This window comes from Pundamilia nyererei, unplaced genomic scaffold, assembly GCF_000239375.1.
Source record: "Pundamilia nyererei isolate P.nyererei 1_Seehausen unplaced genomic scaffold, PunNye1.0 scaffold00237, whole genome shotgun sequence".
Classification (NCBI taxonomy): domain Eukaryota; kingdom Metazoa; phylum Chordata; class Actinopteri; order Cichliformes; family Cichlidae; genus Pundamilia; species Pundamilia nyererei.
In genome coordinates this window covers 877,204-893,659 of record NW_005187638.1, presented here as the reverse complement: position 1 = coordinate 893,659, position 16,456 = coordinate 877,204, and the positions used below count along the sequence as shown (strand labels likewise).

Here is a 16,456-nt window from a genome sequence, read left to right as displayed (position 1 = left end):
TTGGTTTCAACGTAACTTTATTCTTTCATGAGTTATTTACAAGTTTCTCTTTGTTCACAGCCATTGACATGTCGAAGAGGTTAACACGTGAGGATCGAAATCGTGTTGATATCTGGTGAACGCAGTAACCGGGTCATTGCAGCAGATTTCAATGCAGACCCCCTACGAGACCACCCATCTCCCATGCTACAGTCAGCAAACTGCTTGCTAAGTTTGGTGAAACTGGTTCAGTGTTGGATTTGCAAGAATGTGGACGCAAGAAAACTGTCACTGATGAAGAAACATCAGTGGCTGTCCTCGCTTCATTCAGCAAGAGCCCACAGCGACTCGCCGCATGTCGCTGGAGAGTGGCATTAGTCGAACGTCCCTTCGGCGGATATTAGCTACTCACAAATGGCACCCTTACAAACTCCAGCTGCTGCAGCATCTCAGCGAGGATGACCCAGATCGGCCACAGAATTTGCAGAATGGGCAAAACAAAAACTGGAACAGTTTGAATGGTGTTAACAAACAAAACCAGCGCTATTGGTCTGACACTAACCCACATTGGATGGATCCCTCCAAGACTGTTGGAACAACAAAAGTGATGGTTTGGTGTGGTATATGGGGCACAACGATAGTGGGTCCATTCTTCATCAATGGAAACCTCAAGGCTGCTGGATATTTGAAATTGCTACATGATGACTCTTAAGGACCTTGGTGCGTTGTTTGTGGTCTGTGTTTCATACCTCAGAGTGGGTGATGCGTACTCCATTGTAAAAAGCCATCACAGTGTTGGCCTCAGCATCTGTCTTGGCGAAAAGTCCCTGTCCTGCTCCTCTGATTGTAGAGTCTGCCACAAACACTCTGACAAACAGAGGCAGGGGTAAGACAATGAAATACTGACCACGAATTCAAGAGGAACAATGTGATTGGTCAGGATTCCTATAAAACGTATCTACCTTTGGCTCTCATAAGGATCTGGAAGCAGAGTATGGGTGGCGATACAGGTGGATGTGGATTTGTCATACGAGTACACAGGACCTGTAAAAGAAGATTGTCAGATTAGTGGGACTCTTTAACCACAGGCCTTTCTCCATGAAATACAAGTGGAACCATATTAACCAGCCCAGAGGAAATGACACGAGCATGGGTGGTGGACAGCACATGCAAGGCAGCATTGGTTAATGAGTGAAATGTAAAACAACAAACTTCAATTAGAATGATACCAAAGTGACAGTAATTCCTCTACATATAGCTCAGAACTGTTCAGTCACATTAGCCAGCTTAAATAAACGGTTGCATCCATGGCTCCTGCTGGCTTTCGGCTCTTGAAACTAGCCTAAATATTAATAGTTGTTGTGTCTCACGTTTCTGGACAATGACCAGCTGAGAGAGGAGCAGCACATATTGTTGATGTGAAGAAGTTAGTGTATAACTTAAAGCAGTTTTAATAAATCCTTTAGAACTTTAAGGGGAAGCTTTCAAGAACATAAGATCAGCTCTTGTAGGTTTTAACACAGTTTCACAATTTGGCTCAACTGAAAACTTTCATATTAGCATCCATGGACCGTGAACTTGGTTATATGTTAATCTTCTTAAACCTGGTAGGAGCAGAAAGTAAAGCTGTCCAGGCAGAGTGCAGCAAAATGCAAAGGAGAGACTTTCACACAGGAAGTACAAATTATGAAATGGGATGTTTTAGTCTGGTGCATTTGTCAAGCTGCAAGCTATTAAACTGCTAAACAATTTAACAGCTTGCCCGTGCACATGATTGAGGTTTCTATCATTACGTTTCCAGTATATTACATTGCACTGAAACAATCCATGTCATCATGCATTATACCATAACACAGATTCTTGATAATAAATGTATTATTATTTATTTACATCTATTAACGCTTTAGCCTTTTGCATCTTGAAAATCCAACATAATCAATTTTAGGAAAAGGGCAATTTCTTATTAAATGCATCAACTCCTGAACAAAAGTCTCGACAAACAAATGTGGACGTTGGCATCACTCCTTACTATTGGGGCTGATTTCGAAGCGTGGTCTCCCAGTCTGGTTGGAGATGACAGCAGCAAGTTGGGCCTCAATGAGCTCCCCATCCACAAAGCTTCCATATAGAGCCGTTCGACCGTCAGGGTAGATATACGCTACAGAGTCACCAGTCATTTCCCCGTCCTCGTTTACCTCCCCAAACACACAGCCTCTGTCCTAGACGCACCACAGTACACGCCAACATGCACAATACACATGGTTAGAAATACTTCTGCTATGTTCTGTATAAGCAGAAGTTAGACAGTAAGCTGACTCACAGGGTAGTAGACCCAGCATTCCCCACAGCGGTTGTTGTCTTTGTACTGGCCCTTGAACACCAGGTGACCCTCGCCATCGAACTCCTGAGCAGGCCCATTAAGCTCCCCGTCCACATATGTCCCGTTGAGGACGCCCCCATCTTCGTAGGTGTACACTCCTTGGCCCTGCAGAGCATCATCTACATAGAACCCCTCTAAAGTGCTGTGAGAGGGAAAAGAAGGACAACTGCAATTAAGATTTTTACATTTGAAGTCTAAATTCAATCTTCAAGGTGAATTGGGCCAGACAAAGGTTATTTCTGTCTCCAGTATTTCTTTCTGAGGTTTGTCTAACTAGTCCTTCTTATTCAGGACATCCTGAAAAACAAAACCAGTGCTGACATTCTAAAAAGTACAACACAATATTATCATTATATCAGCCATATGATATCATTTATTAAAAAAGAACAAACAAAACTTTTTCACATTTCTGTGGTATTGTTTTGAGAGAGGTAGTGGTGGTATGGCATAAAATAACTCAATGTATACTGCACGACAATTTTAGGGGTAGTTTTAAAAGGAAATTACATCTGTGATGGTTTTGTAATTACATGGGACAGGTTTGGTCACAGGTTTTCTGGCAGCCCACAATCAGACTGTGTTGGTATATCTGCAATGGTCCCATTAATAATCTATTCCATCTACGGGGCAAGCCGCTCAGTCATGTGTTGTACTGCATGTTTGGACTTGGAGGAGGAGAGTGGTTGTTTTCTTGTTTACTTCTGATGCCGCTGCCTGTAATCCAGTAATGTTTGTAACTGTAATGCTCAAGAACTTTACTCTGTTTTTCTACTGAAAAGCACACATGCATTAACACAATATTAATAAGTAAGTCTCAAAACCTTCTATTGGCAAATACATACGTAGCTTTGGAAAGGTGCCATTACACAGCTGCAGTAACACAGATGTTCACTTATCGCACAGCACACTATCACAATACCTGCGTCTGACTGCTCCTGCAGTGTTACACTCTTCTCCTTGGAGGACACTGACCGCTGTTCAAAGCCATGTCCTCTGCTGTCACATGCATAATCTTACTTTTCTTTTATTATTACCAATATATCCACAATAATGAGGCGTTTGTCAGATAAACGCAGAACATACATCTTTCATATCTGGCAGTGACAGCGGTCAGATATAGTAAATGTTTTTAATTCAAGTAATGTCAGATTTACGTCCCCGTCAGTGATCCTAACAGATTATTTAAGTCCTTAGTTTGTTATGTTTACAGTACCTTCCATCAAAGAAGAAGAACTTGCCCTTGCCATTTTTCTCTCCATGGGTGAAATGTCCTTCAAAGCGATCACTGGACGAGTAGGTCACAGTGCAGAAACCATGGGGCTGACCATCTTCATCCAATGGACCTGAAAGTTCATGCAGACACAATGTTTCAGTGTGATGAGGATGAGTTTTTAATGAAATCAGGTTATAGAAATAGATCCCAGATAGGCCCATCCATTTGTTTTCATGGATCTACCATAAAATACTAAACAAAGCATGTTCAGCTGATTTAAACGAGTACTACAAATAAAGCCTGTAAAGGTTTCTGCTGAGGTCCTCAAGCTCCTTTCTTAAACGCCTAAAGCACTTCCTGTATCTACTGTTACATTTTAGCCACGTCGCTCATGGAGCAGCAACAAGACCCGTGGATGATTACAGAGGCACCTGGCTAAAAGGACATGTCAGTCTAGAGCTCTAATAATTTGTTTTTGGACACTTTTGCTAACAGTGACATCTCTATTTTTTACTCTCTCGGTCTACTCCAACAACTTACTTGTTAACCTCTTGCTTTAACCGTTACATCCAACCAAAACATCAGTTGTGATTTGTAAAGTATGAACCAAATGATGCCTAAAGTCTATTTAGCATAGATGGGTCATTATTTTCAAAATCCTCACAATAAACAAAGTATCCTTCAATGTTCCAGAAGTTCAGTGCAGGTTACATCAGGTGGTTTCTTCAGTGGTGCTGACATAGCTCAGCAGAAACACTTGGTCCTTACACACGGCGATAGAAATTAAACCCCAACTGATACAAGGTTTGTTTTTTTGTTTCTTTAAAGACTGATACTCATATTTGGTGATTTAGTAACCCAGGTTTCTAATATCACAGGTTTTGTGATAAGATCGTGACAATGCAAATTAAAAAGCAATGACGTTGAAGAGTGCCCTCTGATGGACAAACTGCAACATCACCACTCAAAGTTGTTGAGTGCTTCTCCCATCTCTTCTTTTTATTGGAGTTATAGGTTCTTATCAGCCATCGATAATCCGGCAAACAGCAAATATCATCAGCCTGCTGATAAATCAGTCAGGCTCTGATGCAATTAAACACCAAACACTGTTGTTCCTCTATGTTTAATTGCACTAAAGTTCCTTTCAAAGAAAACTCGAAGAGAAGAATAATTCAATCAGTTCCCATTAGTTGTTAATGACACACGGAACCAGTTACAATATTTTACTTCAGTCAGGAAATGAAACGGCAATGCTGGCGACAAAACACCAACTAAAATCGATTTTATTGCAAAGGAAGCATCAGTACGTCCCTGGAGTGGAAATAAAAGCTTCATTTGCACGTGCTAATCACATCACTGACTGAGCTACACTCCTGGAAATAAATAAATTCAACAATAATAACTCGACACACTTTTAACCAACCACCAAGTAACAATAACATTTCTTAATATGTGTTATGTGAGAGTTTGGTTGACAGCATATTCGTACATAATTGTGAGTAGATAACTGAGATTACAGCAAATGAAACTAAGTTACAGCTAGAATATAAATGAGGCAAACAAACAGCAGCGCAACACGATACCGTTGTATTTGCAGAATTCAGTAGGCCAGACTTCCAACGTGCAAAGCAGTGCTGAGTCAGGGAAACGGGTTAAACCGTTTCAACCTCTGAGGGCAGTTATTTAGTCGGGGTGGGTAGAAACCCTTTGTGTTGGGGCTTTTTAAACCTTCTGACTTCTTACAGCGTGTCCAGTCGGTTTCCTTTGAAAGAGCACTGTGATTAGCTCTGTGAGGGCTGCGTGCTAACGGGGGCTTCGGGTCCGTAGCTTTCAGCACTGTGTGCGCCACAGCGGGGTTTTCAGCCCGGGTCTCCTAACGCGACAGCACTACTTTAGTCCGACGCAGTGAAATCTCAGTCCAGCCTCTGAACGAGGGAGAAAGAACCCGCGTGTAACGGTGGTGCTAGTTTAACAACAAAGACGCGCAGCACCGAGTGCAGCACTACAACAAAAAGTAACATTTGGTGTCATTCTGCGCTTCCTGCCCTGCTGACTAAACACAGCAGCCACGCTGGCAGCGGAGCACTAATACCCCACACACCGCCCTCACGCGCCTGACCGGCGGATCTCCTTGTCAAACAGAGGGCCTGGCGCTGCGAGCTCCCGAGCAGGCCCGCCGACAGATCCACTCATGAAGATTTGTTTAAAGAGAATCGACACCACTCAGCCAAAGTGCTGAGAATACCTTCTCCGCGGTGCAAATGCAGTCGTTCACGCGTACACGGCACGAATGGCAGAGGTTACGTACCTTCTACAACCTCTTCTACATTTTCATCGTCGCTGTCCATGCTGCAGGAGACCGCTGTGACCGCACCACGGCTTCGACTGCTTTTCCTGCCACCCATGTGGCGTCGTTTGGGGACGGTAACATGACAACCGGGGACACCTTTTTTCACATGCCACACGTTTCGTGGGCATTTCATTATATTTGCACGGAAATATAGCGTGTTTAAAACTAGTAGGTTATTATTAAAAATAAGAAATCTCAACGAGCTTACTTTAATAAAAAAAATCATAAGAGTAAATAAACTGACAGTGCACTTAGATCCCCCCAGTAGAGCCAACATTTACATAAAGAATTTCTGTAAACATTTAATGGCATTTCTTAGCCGTCGCTGCTCAAAGTGGGGTTTTCTACAAAATAGCCATTATAGCTATAAGGTCACGTTTTCTTCTTCTTTCTGCACTAAGAAGAAGAAAAGGCCATCTCACCCTAACCTTTTCTGTCACACCAGCGTGTCCTCCATTACTACATCTATGAACGTCCTGTGTGGTCTTCCTCTTTTCCTTGTGCCGGGCGACTTCATTGTCAACATGCATGTGCAAACTTGCTCAGCTTCATCTCCAAAGCAGTCCACCTGAGCTGTCCCTCTGATGTGGTCATTTCTAATGTTGTCAGTGCCGGTCACTCCCAGGTGAAAAGCCCCTTCAGCTCTGCCACCTGTCTTTTTGTCAGTGGCATCACTTCCAAACCAAACATCATAACAGGTCCTACTCCCATTTTGTAAATCCACCCATTCACTCTAACTCCTATCCTTCTGTAACAATCTCTCCATCACCTCTCTATAAAATGCCTCTTTACATGGTTGACTCCTGGTATTTCAACCATTCCCTACATCTACTTGCAGCTTCAGTGTTACACCTGCCTTCTTTGTACGTCTTCATGAACTCTCTCAACACTGTTTCTCTGCATGAAGCCCTACTGCTGCTCGCTGACCGTCACCTCTCTAGCTTCTACTTCGTTGTATGGCTCATCAGCTTGATTTTCCTATAGCTGCATCCTTGTTGAAGATCAGTACCAGAACACTTCTTCTTCGTTCCTCAGGCGTCCTTTCCAAAACTGTGTTAAATAATCTGGTTTAAAAGTCCACTGCCCTGTTTCTCAGACATCTCTATACCTCCACATGTAAATCATCAGGACTCACTACCTTTCCACAGCTGCCCTCACTTCCTCCTTATACTTCCTGATTCATTAACATTCCTTTATGTCATCCTCTTACTCTCATGTCCATACCTACCCAACATCTTCTCATTATCAATTTTCTTTCACCTACAAATCCACTAAAATCAACCAATCACCACTATGTCCAAACAAAAAATATGTGGTGAAAGCTTCCATACAGATGTAATCATTCATTTCTCAAACATTAAATACATACATTATATTTTGTCGTAGCATTCACATACAATTGCAGTTTATACAGACTATGCCAGGGGTCAGCAACACCCAAAGAGCCATTTGGTAGAGTTGGATGTCTCGAGACCGGTCTTGGTCTCAAGACCACTTTTACGTGGTCTTGGTCTCGACGGACTTTTGTCTACCATTTGGACCCAGTTTCCACAGAAAAGAAAACACTGGGAGCCGCAAATACTTTTTGTCATCTAAAATGAAGATAACACTGTTATTGTTGTGCCTTGTATACACCTGTATTGTGTATTGTGTTGCTTATGAAATCAATGAACTGCTACAGAGAAAATTAAATTTTATTTATGGAATGAACACATTTTGAACTCTTAAAAAATATAACACAAAGGAAAGACAGTTGAAGGTCTCTTTTAAATGAATTAAAAAGCTGAACTTAAATTATTCATATACCAAACAAAAACTGTAGCGTTGAGCTGAATTTTAAAAGTAATTGGAAAAATTCACTCAACTGCTAAAAAAAAAAGAGAAAAAGAAATATTTGCAAAATATCTGTATAAATGTTTATTTTAAGTGGTTGACGTGTGTGGCGGGGCGTGGTCTGCACGCTACAGGGGAGGCGGACGCACCTGAGCGGCATCCGCAATCAAGCCCCCCCCGGCTTAAAGTCTGTGCTCTCTCTGCTGTTGTGTCGACTGTGTGGCTACAGCAACAATGTGTAAAAATGTTCAATAAAGAAAAACAGCATGTACATGCAAACATCGCTGGGTCTGCCATGGCGCACAGCGTCTGCAAATCGGGGCTGTACGAAGTCACTTCATCTTTACGCAGGACTGTAAGCTGCCGTCTGTGAGGCGTGAGCGCTGTTTGTTTTTACCGTAGTTCATGGTGGAGAACAGCTGCTCACATACGTATGTGGATCCGAAGCTCCATACTTGGCCTGCCTGGGGTTGACAGTCTCCACAAATGCAGGGCATTTCGGCTGATATGGTTTATGCGAGTGTGACGCTTATTTTGAGCGATTAAAAATAATAACATATGATTTTATTTTGATATTTGAAGACCACGAGAATCTTCCAATTTACAACTAGAAGTTAAAAAAGAACTAACACAAATAAAATACACTTCAGTTAAATACTTATATATTTTTTCAAACCACGCGGAGCCACAGGTTGCCGACCCCTGGACTGTGCTCTAAGAAATGCCCCCCCTACAGTGCCAGGCCTCCAGAATAAACTCACACTGATAACAGTGCGTGGTATACAGTGGCATGATAAATGAAGCTGGAGCCACTGTAATTAAGGACCATCACACTTTAATTGTTCAGTTCTGTGCATGCATTTATACATGTGCATATATGACTGTATGATATGCTGATGATAAACTAACAGCAGGTATTCAAGTTTTCGCCAGGTTTTTCTTGTGGAGTGTTAGTGATAGAGTTCATAGAGAGCCCTGCCCACTCATGGCAGATCTTTAGCTGCACAAGAGTCACGGGACTTTCTTACTTGCACAACTTGTGGGATGTGCTAAAGTCCCTTTGCCCCAGGAAGTACCTCCTATTTGTTATGTAAAGCTGACTTTGTGTTTAGGAGCAAACTGTGAGGACGGCTGTTTTTTCCCAACAGTCTGATGGAAGCGGACTCCCCTCTTTTGTTGGCTGCAGTGTCCCTGCTGTCAGTTCTGCACATGGGTAAGTAAAACACAGCAGCTTAATGGATGTTGTGCATGTCAAAGTATTGTCCCAACTTGTGTGGGTGTGGTTTCCCACTCCTGTGTAGGTACTGTGCAACAGCAAGACTAGGCAAGTTTTACACTTAGCACTCCACTCATTTAGTGATCATCAGATCACATCTATGCGGATTTCCTCTTGTCAGCAGCTTGAACATGGTTTCCCACACAGAAAAGCACATACATTCTAAATGCAAACAACATCCTTATTATTTTAAATGTGTGCATTTATCAAATCAAATCACTTTTATTGTCACATCACATGTGCAGGTACACTGGTACAGCACATGCGAGTGAAATTCTTGTGTGCGAGCTTCACAAGCAACAGAGGTGTGCAAAGTACAATAACATAAGCAAATATGAGAATGGCTAAATCTGAGAATTATATGAAGAAATATGTGTACAATATAAGAGTGTATGCACATTACTGAATGTGTATACTAAATATGTATGTCTACGTGTGTGTGTGTGTGTGTGCACATATTTTACAAATTAAATAGAGTAAACAATAACATAAATATATAAAATATAGAGGTTGTTAGTTGGATATTGTGCAAAACAGTGGCATTACTGTACAGTATGGAGTGCATAATGTTGAAGTTCCAGTAGTGAAGCTGAGGTGTCTATGAAGTGTTCAGCAGTCTGATGGCCTGGTGGAAGAAGCTGTCTCTCAGTCTGCTGGTACGGGACCGGATGCTGCAGAACCTCCTTCCTGATGGAAGCAGTCTGAACAGTTTATGCTGGGGTGACTGGAGTCCTTGATGATCCTCCCGCTTTCCTCAGGCAGCGCTTCCTGTAGATGTCTTGGAGGGAGGGAAGCTCACCTCCAATTATCCGTTCAGAGCACCGCACTACTCGCTGGAGAGCTTTGCAGTTGTAGGCGGTGCTGTTGCCATACCAGGTGGTGATGCATCCAGTGAGGATGCTCTCAATGGCACAGTGATAGAAGGTCCTCCCCTTTATACTAGTTTATTGATTTATACTGAGCAATCTCCACTTTTTGCACATATGTTGAACAGTATATGTTGCCGTGTTTTAAGTATAGTATTCTTATAGTATTTTCAGACTTTGATTCTTGTGGGCCTTTAATGTGGCTTCAAGCGTTTCTTCGCCCAGAAAAACTGTGTGCAGGTTTAACTATCACCAGGCCAGTGTTAACCGGAATTCTTGATCATGGCTATTGTTGATGCATTTTCTAATGTGGAATCATTCTGAGGAGAATGTCAAAAACATGATAATGCGAACACCACGGCTCACCATGAAGCTCAGAATATTCTTCTGGGTAGAATCTAGACTCTGTAGAGCATTTGGACAACTACGAATCTGCTTTGAGACAGAGGAGCTGAGAAGTGCCTGCTGTTCAACTGACACTTCATGGAGCTTGGTCAGTTTTATCATGGTGGTCTACAGAGAGACATTCATGGCTTGGATTTTGTTCCAATGTTCAATTTTATCCCTTGAAAACAAAATCTACAATTTATTAAACTGTGCAAAAAAAAAAATTAGGTGGCTAAAATAGGAAATATACTTGTGAATTGTACAAAGAAACATGTAAAGAAACCTCTGTCACTGTCTCCTCTCAGGCTACCTGGCTCGGCGGGTAGGAAGATCCAGGATGGCTTACAACATCGTACCTCCTGTTGTCACTGGACCTCCAGAATTTGAGAGGACATTCCGTGCACAGTAAGAAGACCTGATTGTAATGCTATAGTCAAATGAACTGAAGGGTAAAACTAGTTTAAACAGACTACTTTAAAGTAGTAGTCTGATTACAGAGTGATATGGGAGAGAATGCCTGAGGAATGGAGAAACAGTTTACTGGTACCACACCATGAAGTTATTCAAAGGAGTTTCTGAAGCTAGGTTAAGAAGAGAGCTGACAATCAGTGAGCAGCAGTGTGGCGGAGGGAGCTGATCTGCAGTCAGAGTAGGGACAAGGTGGAGCTCCAAGGATGTCCTAACATTACCTGTGTTTGTTCTCAGTCAGAACTGTGTGGAGTTCTACCCTCTCTTCCTGGTGTCGATGTGGACCTGTGGTACCTTCTTCAGTGAGGTGATTGCAGCTGCAGGAGGGCTAGTGTACATGGTCGCTCGACAGATGTATTTCAGTGGATATATCACGTCCCCCAAGAAAAGGTCTTTCATGATACTAAAATATCAAATACTTAAAAGCACATGGTGGCAGCGCTGACTCTAAAGTATCTGATGTTTGACCTATTACAGCACGCTGACTGAGTACTTTCTGGTTTGTAGGTTACCTGGCTTTATTCTGAATTTGGTTGTCCTCGGCATTCTGTCCCTGCTGGGTTCGATTGGAGTGCTGCGTGGAATACTATACAAATACTTTCTTATCTAACTTTGAAAAATGTCATCAAACTGTGCAAACCAACAAATAAAGTTATTTGTATTTGGTAGAAGTTTTTATAAAATTATTTTCCAATGTTTATATTTTCAGTTCTTTATAGTTTAGAGTAGGTTTACATGTTCAGTTGTTGTTGTTTCTAAATTAGTTTCAGTGTTTGATTCGGTGCTGTATATGTTTCCTTATTATTATACTATGTGTGTATTTACGATTAACTTTTCAGTTTTACTTTTCGAGTTAACTATTTTCTTTCTCTATACTTTTAGCTTGGTTTTTATTCATTAATATAATCTTGGAACAAAGACATATAATAGCATAAATATCTGTTAGATTTAACTGTGTGACCATGGCCTGCATAGCTTATCTAAAACAGCATTTTCCAACTTCAAAAAAGGAGTGGCTTTAAGCGATTTACCTTCAAGTGTGCAACACCTTAAGTGTTGTTTCCGGCAAGAACTGTGGTACAATGAAATAACTGCAAACAGTGGAAAAAAAAGGGGGGGGGAGATGAACTATGATGTCGTTCTATTGTTTGTCCCAGCGGGGTGTACGGCGCCCCCTGGCGGCTGTGAGGTGCAAGTGCCTGATAATATCCAATGAATTCTAGCACTGCCGAGAACATTCAAGCTGTGCTGAATTACGCTAGTCTTTAATTTTCCTATCGATATTTAGCGCTGCAACGTTTGTTTTTCACGTCGCTGGGTATGGGTCCTTTCATTTTACGGCTTATACCTAACTGCGTGTGGCGGCTAATTTTAAATAGCCTCCGGCTAACGGTTATTAGCATAGCAGCAGCTAGTTAGCACCACACTGTTAGCACGGTGTGGTTTACTTTGGCCAGCTGGTCTCTTTGATCAGTTTTAAAAAATACCCGTGGTTCACGTGACCTTTAGAAGGGTCCGATACCAGACAAACAAGCGGTCTTAGGGGTTAGCTGTTAGCATTATTAACGCTGTTGTAGGCACTGTCTCTTAGTCACGGCGCTGCACTGGTGTGCTGAGAATAATAAACTCTTGTTAAAATGTGTTGTTATTATTATAGGTGTGGCAAAAGTGATGATTAAAAAGAATTGTGTGCACCGCATGACAACAAAATGTAAGCGTTTACTGCCATGTGACAGCTGAGGCAGCTGCCCAGAGCAGTTTTGGTAAACAGCATTTCATCACGTTGTGTAACATACGTGTAAAAAGCTGTACGGTCGTTTTCAAGCATGCGTAGCTTTTGTTACAAACAGTGGATAAGCTAACTTACAGATATTTAACTGTCAAATGTTCCTGCAGTGTCCCCGAGAGTCGCAGCCCTGCATTCCAAAAAGGAAGACGAGTACTTCACCATGAGCTCAGAGGATGGTGAGACAACACACACACACCCCTCCACAGTGTGCATGTTCACTCTTTCCTGCGCCTGACGGCTCCGTTCGCCTGCTGCAGGTGACATGGAGAACCAGGCTGAGCTGGAAGAGAAGACCAGGCTCATCAACCAGGTGTTGGAGCTTCAGCACACTTTAGAGGGTAGGCACGTGCAGCCTCACAGCTGTTACCTGCTAAAATGGAAAAGGAATGTTTTAAATATAAACTGTAAGGTTTCTTGTGGGGTGGCTTAGACTCGTGTTGCAGCTTCATGTCACGCTGGGTTTGTAGATGAAATTGTGCATTTACATTTTTAAAGGTTGCCCCTAACTTTACGCACTGTAGATGGGCTTTTAGTGGGAAGCATCAGAATGTTGATTTCTCTATGTGAATGTTACTCATAAATGTATCTGTGCCAGCAGAATGTTCACAGATTGATAACACACAGCAACACTACATCACTCAGAGTGGATTTGAGCTGTTTAGCCTCATTTTTAAACCAGCTTAGTTTGGCCCGTTGAACTCTGCACCGTCTGGCTGATAGTAGAAACTCATTCTGAGAGTTCTGGTTGCACAGTGTTTGAACATCAGTGGGGAAAGGTGACTTCAACACAACCCTACAGTCTCTGCAGTGTGGACAAAGTCCTTGGTGTTTCACGCCAAGTCAGTGGTCGATGGTGGCCTCAGCGATTGCCTTACTTTCTGAATCAATACAAATCTTCTTATTATGGTTAAATATAATTTCCCTGTTGCACGTGCAGCACTGAGATGTGTTGTGTGAACAGACACACACATTTATTTTGTGTTTGGAGAGATCAGGAGGTGTGACAGAAATGAAGGAAACACAGAATAGGTGCACCTAACATAACAGTGTTTGCTGAACTATGAATGAGCTATAAATGTTTTTTTAATGGATTCTTGGATAATGATGATGTTTTAAACTGTAATGAATACGTTTACCACCCTTGTAGTTTCCACATTCCTGTATGGTTGACTGATGTTTTTGTTGACGTGTTCAGACCTGTCTGCCCGAGTCGATGCTGTAAAGGAAGAGAACCTGAAGCTGAAGTCGGAGAACCAGGTCCTGGGTCAGTACATTGAGAACCTCATGTCGGCTTCCAGTGTCTTTCAGACCACTGACACCAAGAGCAAACGAAAGTAAGGAGACCTTCAGAGAGGCCTGACCTAAATCCACCCCTCCACCGTCCCTAACAGAGCCCAGAGCGTACCAGAGGACTGGACTCACGGACCCTTTAATACTGCTGAAACCCGTTTCTGTCTCGAACATGTGCAAATAAGGGAATTTGTTGTTTTCGTAATGTGGCTGCAGTGGCCAGTGTTGCATTCATTAAAAGAGAATGTCCAGAAGAAAAAGAAGAAAGGGAGACCTGATCCAGAGCTGCACATTAATATTAAACCTAACTCACGAGCTGACACACACTTCAGCTGTGTCAGGAAGGACAGCTGGCCTGAATCCTCTTCTGATATCTGAGTGCCTGAAATCTGTGCAAGTCTACAGAAGGAAAACATGCTTTGCTGTTTTTCCCACATAATGAGTCCTGTTTCATAAAGTACGGTTCTGTGAGGTGTTTAGCACTTTCCTAAGTTCTTATTTTCTTTGCATATTTGTTACAGATCATCAAAAGTTAGACTTTGAAATGAGAAAAATGCAGTTTTTAAATGATCGTTACACATGTTAAAGCTGTGCAAACCAACCTATGTGAGAAAAGTAATCCCGACTTGATCCGATTGAGTGATGTGAGACACTCGTTGCCACTTAACACAAATAATTGACAGCAGTTGTTGCACAACCAGTTATTTGGTCTTTGGGGGTAATAACCATAAGTAGGGACAGAAAGGTGGGTTTGTATCGTTTATTTCCCTTAAATAATCTAATAATCATTTAAAAACTACATTTTATATTTGCTCTGGTTATCTTTGTCTAATATGAGCGTTTGTTTGATCTGAAACATGTAAGTGTGACAAATATGTAAAAGACCTCAGGAAGTTGGAGGAACACTTCTACACGACACTGTCAATCCCATTTGTTCTTCTGGAACATCTAAATGATGAGATAGGATTCAAGCAGCTGTCACCTGGTTAACTGTAACACCAACTCTGTGGACATCACAGTTAGTCAGTTCAGTTATGTTTGCAAACTCGTGGCACACAAACAGGAAACCGGTGAGATACCTGGAACTAGACTTTCTAGAATCCTGTTGTGTAATGTGTTGATGTAAACAAAGAAACCAGACCCAATCAGTGTGTAAGACGGGCTTCCTGTTTAAGCGACGGTGACTGCTTTGAGTTTCAGAAGACGTAAGAGCTCAGCTTTTGTGCCATGTTCATATATTCAGACTTTGTTTTTTGGCATTTTGCACACATACAAAGCAAAGACAAAAGTGCAATCTTACACTGGCCTTTTGTGTATCAGCAAACAAGCTGAACTCGTGGTTAGGTTTCCACCTTTAGGAAGCCTGCTGAGGGGCAGCAGTCTTGTGAGCTGTACTGCATGTACGTTTTGGAGTCATTAAATAAATAATGGTTTGCTTTTATATGGCTATTCTGTGAGTGTGACAAAAGTCTCGGTGTTTTCATGTATTCGGTGCTCACAGATGTAAATCAGCGGAAACAAGAATAATAGATTAGCTTCCAGTCAGTGTGGTTAGTGTTACACCTCCTGCAGATCTTCTGATACACAGGAAGGCATCACCGAAGAACTGACACTGGATTACAGTTGTCACAGTTCAGATGATGCTTTGAAAATACCGGTGACGTTACTGCTCCTGAGCGCTGCACACAGGCCTGACACACAAAAAGAAAACTTCCACACCACAGATGTTGAAGTGTTTACATTAAATTCTGTCTTCTGCTCTCGATACTTGTTAGTGAGGAGCTTGGCTTGATCTAAGATGGATTGACACACCTTGTTTTAATTCTGAGTCAGTGTTGCTGCCATTGCTACAGCTCCAGTGGATCTTTGAATGGCTACTTTAGTTCCAAACCCCTGGTCTTTGTCATTTCAGCGTGATGTCACTTCCTCTTTCTTGCTGCTCGGGTTGGGATTAAACAACACTAGTGGCACTGTTTGAGTTCACAGCTAAAACCATGATGTGTCATTTTGATTTGAGCCTGTGTGCGCTGATTGATGAACTTCTCTTTAACCATGCTGTATACTGTTTACATTTTGTTCGATTGCCAGTTTGACTTGGCAAGTCTTAGTTAAATAAAGTTACGATCTTTTCATGACGTTTCTAAGTGATATTTCTTGAGCTAACAATCTCTTTGTTTTATTTGCCGCTCACGGAGTCAACTAAAGGTGTTCACCAGGACCTGATACCATCCATTATGCATTTAACAGCTGGTGTATGAATAAGAACACAGAAAGGTGGTCAAACTAAAAAAAGGAAAGAAACTATTTTGGTATATTCAACTATATAATAATAACGAGAAGAATATGTACAAATGATGACAAAGATGCAATTTAAAATAGTATCTTTGCTACAGTGTTACATCTGAGTTGTTTTTATGGTCAACTTTGATTCCCTGGGTCTTTTCCTGTGTGTTATAACTTTTCGATATATTTTCATGTGCCTTATATTTGCTTTGTGACTATGTGTCTTATTTTGAAAGAAATATTTACACGTTACCATAGCGACCAGAGAGCATTAAGGGGCAGAGAGGAGGATGCTACTCTCAGTGTTGTTGGCGCATTTCAGGAGGACTAATAAAATAAAGG

General features: G+C 41.8%; 3 protein-coding genes across 6 annotated transcripts in view; 2 read left to right on the top strand and 1 right to left on the bottom strand.

Annotated features, from left to right (window-relative positions):
* setd7 (SET domain containing 7, histone lysine methyltransferase) overlaps nucleotides 1-6,021 on the bottom strand; it is a 9,796-nt gene extending 3,775 nt beyond the window's left edge. The window contains exons 1-6 of one of the 2 annotated variants that reach the window (XM_005749131.2): nucleotides 5,881-6,012; nucleotides 3,573-3,702; nucleotides 2,300-2,501; nucleotides 2,009-2,198; nucleotides 942-1,023; nucleotides 729-846 (exon numbers count right to left, since the gene is read on the bottom strand). In XM_005749131.2, the coding sequence (XP_005749188.1) occupies nucleotides 729-846; nucleotides 942-1,023; nucleotides 2,009-2,198; nucleotides 2,300-2,501; nucleotides 3,573-3,702; nucleotides 5,881-5,977 (819 nt within the window). In that variant the 5' untranslated portion in view covers nucleotides 5,978-6,012. Of the gene's footprint in view, nucleotides 1-728; nucleotides 847-941; nucleotides 1,024-2,008; nucleotides 2,221-2,299; nucleotides 2,502-3,572; nucleotides 3,703-5,880 lie in introns of those variants that run through there. The other variant, XM_013914921.1, reaches the window with a different exon arrangement.
* Nucleotides 6,022-8,803: 2,782 nt separating this feature from the next.
* Nucleotides 8,804-11,423, top strand: mgst2 (microsomal glutathione S-transferase 2). Its single transcript, XM_005749127.2, has 4 exons — nucleotides 8,804-8,968; nucleotides 10,590-10,689; nucleotides 10,990-11,142; nucleotides 11,260-11,423. The coding sequence occupies exons 1-4, from the start codon at nucleotides 8,908-8,910 to the stop codon at nucleotides 11,360-11,362; spliced, it is 417 nt and encodes a 138-aa protein (XP_005749184.1). The 5' UTR covers nucleotides 8,804-8,907; the 3' UTR covers nucleotides 11,363-11,423.
* A 457-nt stretch (nucleotides 11,424-11,880) lies between these two features.
* Nucleotides 11,881-14,562, top strand: LOC102197909 (short coiled-coil protein B-like). Of its 3 annotated transcripts, none has more exons than XM_005749129.1 (4): nucleotides 11,881-12,070; nucleotides 12,649-12,717; nucleotides 12,799-12,879; nucleotides 13,737-14,562. In XM_005749129.1, exons 2-4 carry the CDS (start codon nucleotides 12,702-12,704, stop codon nucleotides 13,877-13,879), a joined length of 240 nt encoding a protein of 79 aa, XP_005749186.1. In that variant the 5' UTR covers nucleotides 11,881-12,070; nucleotides 12,649-12,701; the 3' UTR covers nucleotides 13,880-14,562. The 3 variants fall into 3 exon arrangements, with proteins under 3 accessions (XP_005749186.1, XP_005749185.1, XP_005749187.1); XM_005749128.1 differs by lacking the exon at nucleotides 11,881-12,070 and adding an exon at nucleotides 12,079-12,463; XM_005749130.2 differs by lacking the exon at nucleotides 11,881-12,070 and adding an exon at nucleotides 12,456-12,515.
* The last annotated feature ends 1,894 nt before the right edge of the window (nucleotides 14,563-16,456 follow it).

What these genes read in the sequence shown, in the direction of transcription:
- mgst2 (XM_005749127.2), top strand. Translation starts at nt 8,908, where the DNA reads ATGGAAGCGGACTCCCCTCTTTTGTTGGCTGCAGTGTCCCTGCTGTCA. An exon ending in GAGAGGACATTCCGTGCACA is followed by an intron (nt 10,690 to 10,989) that starts GTAAGAAGACCT and finishes GTTTGTTCTCAG; the next exon opens with TCAGAACTGTGTGGAGTTCT. An exon ending in ATCACGTCCCCCAAGAAAAG is followed by an intron (nt 11,143 to 11,259) that starts GTCTTTCATGAT and finishes TCTGGTTTGTAG; the next exon opens with GTTACCTGGCTTTATTCTGA.
- LOC102197909 (XM_005749128.1), top strand. Translation starts at nt 12,424, where the DNA reads ATGATTAAAAAGAATTGTGTGCACCGCATGACAACAAAAT. An exon ending in GCACCGCATGACAACAAAAT is followed by an intron (nt 12,464 to 12,648) that starts GTAAGCGTTTAC and finishes ATGTTCCTGCAG; the next exon opens with TGTCCCCGAGAGTCGCAGCC. An exon ending in GCTTCAGCACACTTTAGAGG is followed by an intron (nt 12,880 to 13,736) that starts GTAGGCACGTGC and finishes TGACGTGTTCAG; the next exon opens with ACCTGTCTGCCCGAGTCGAT.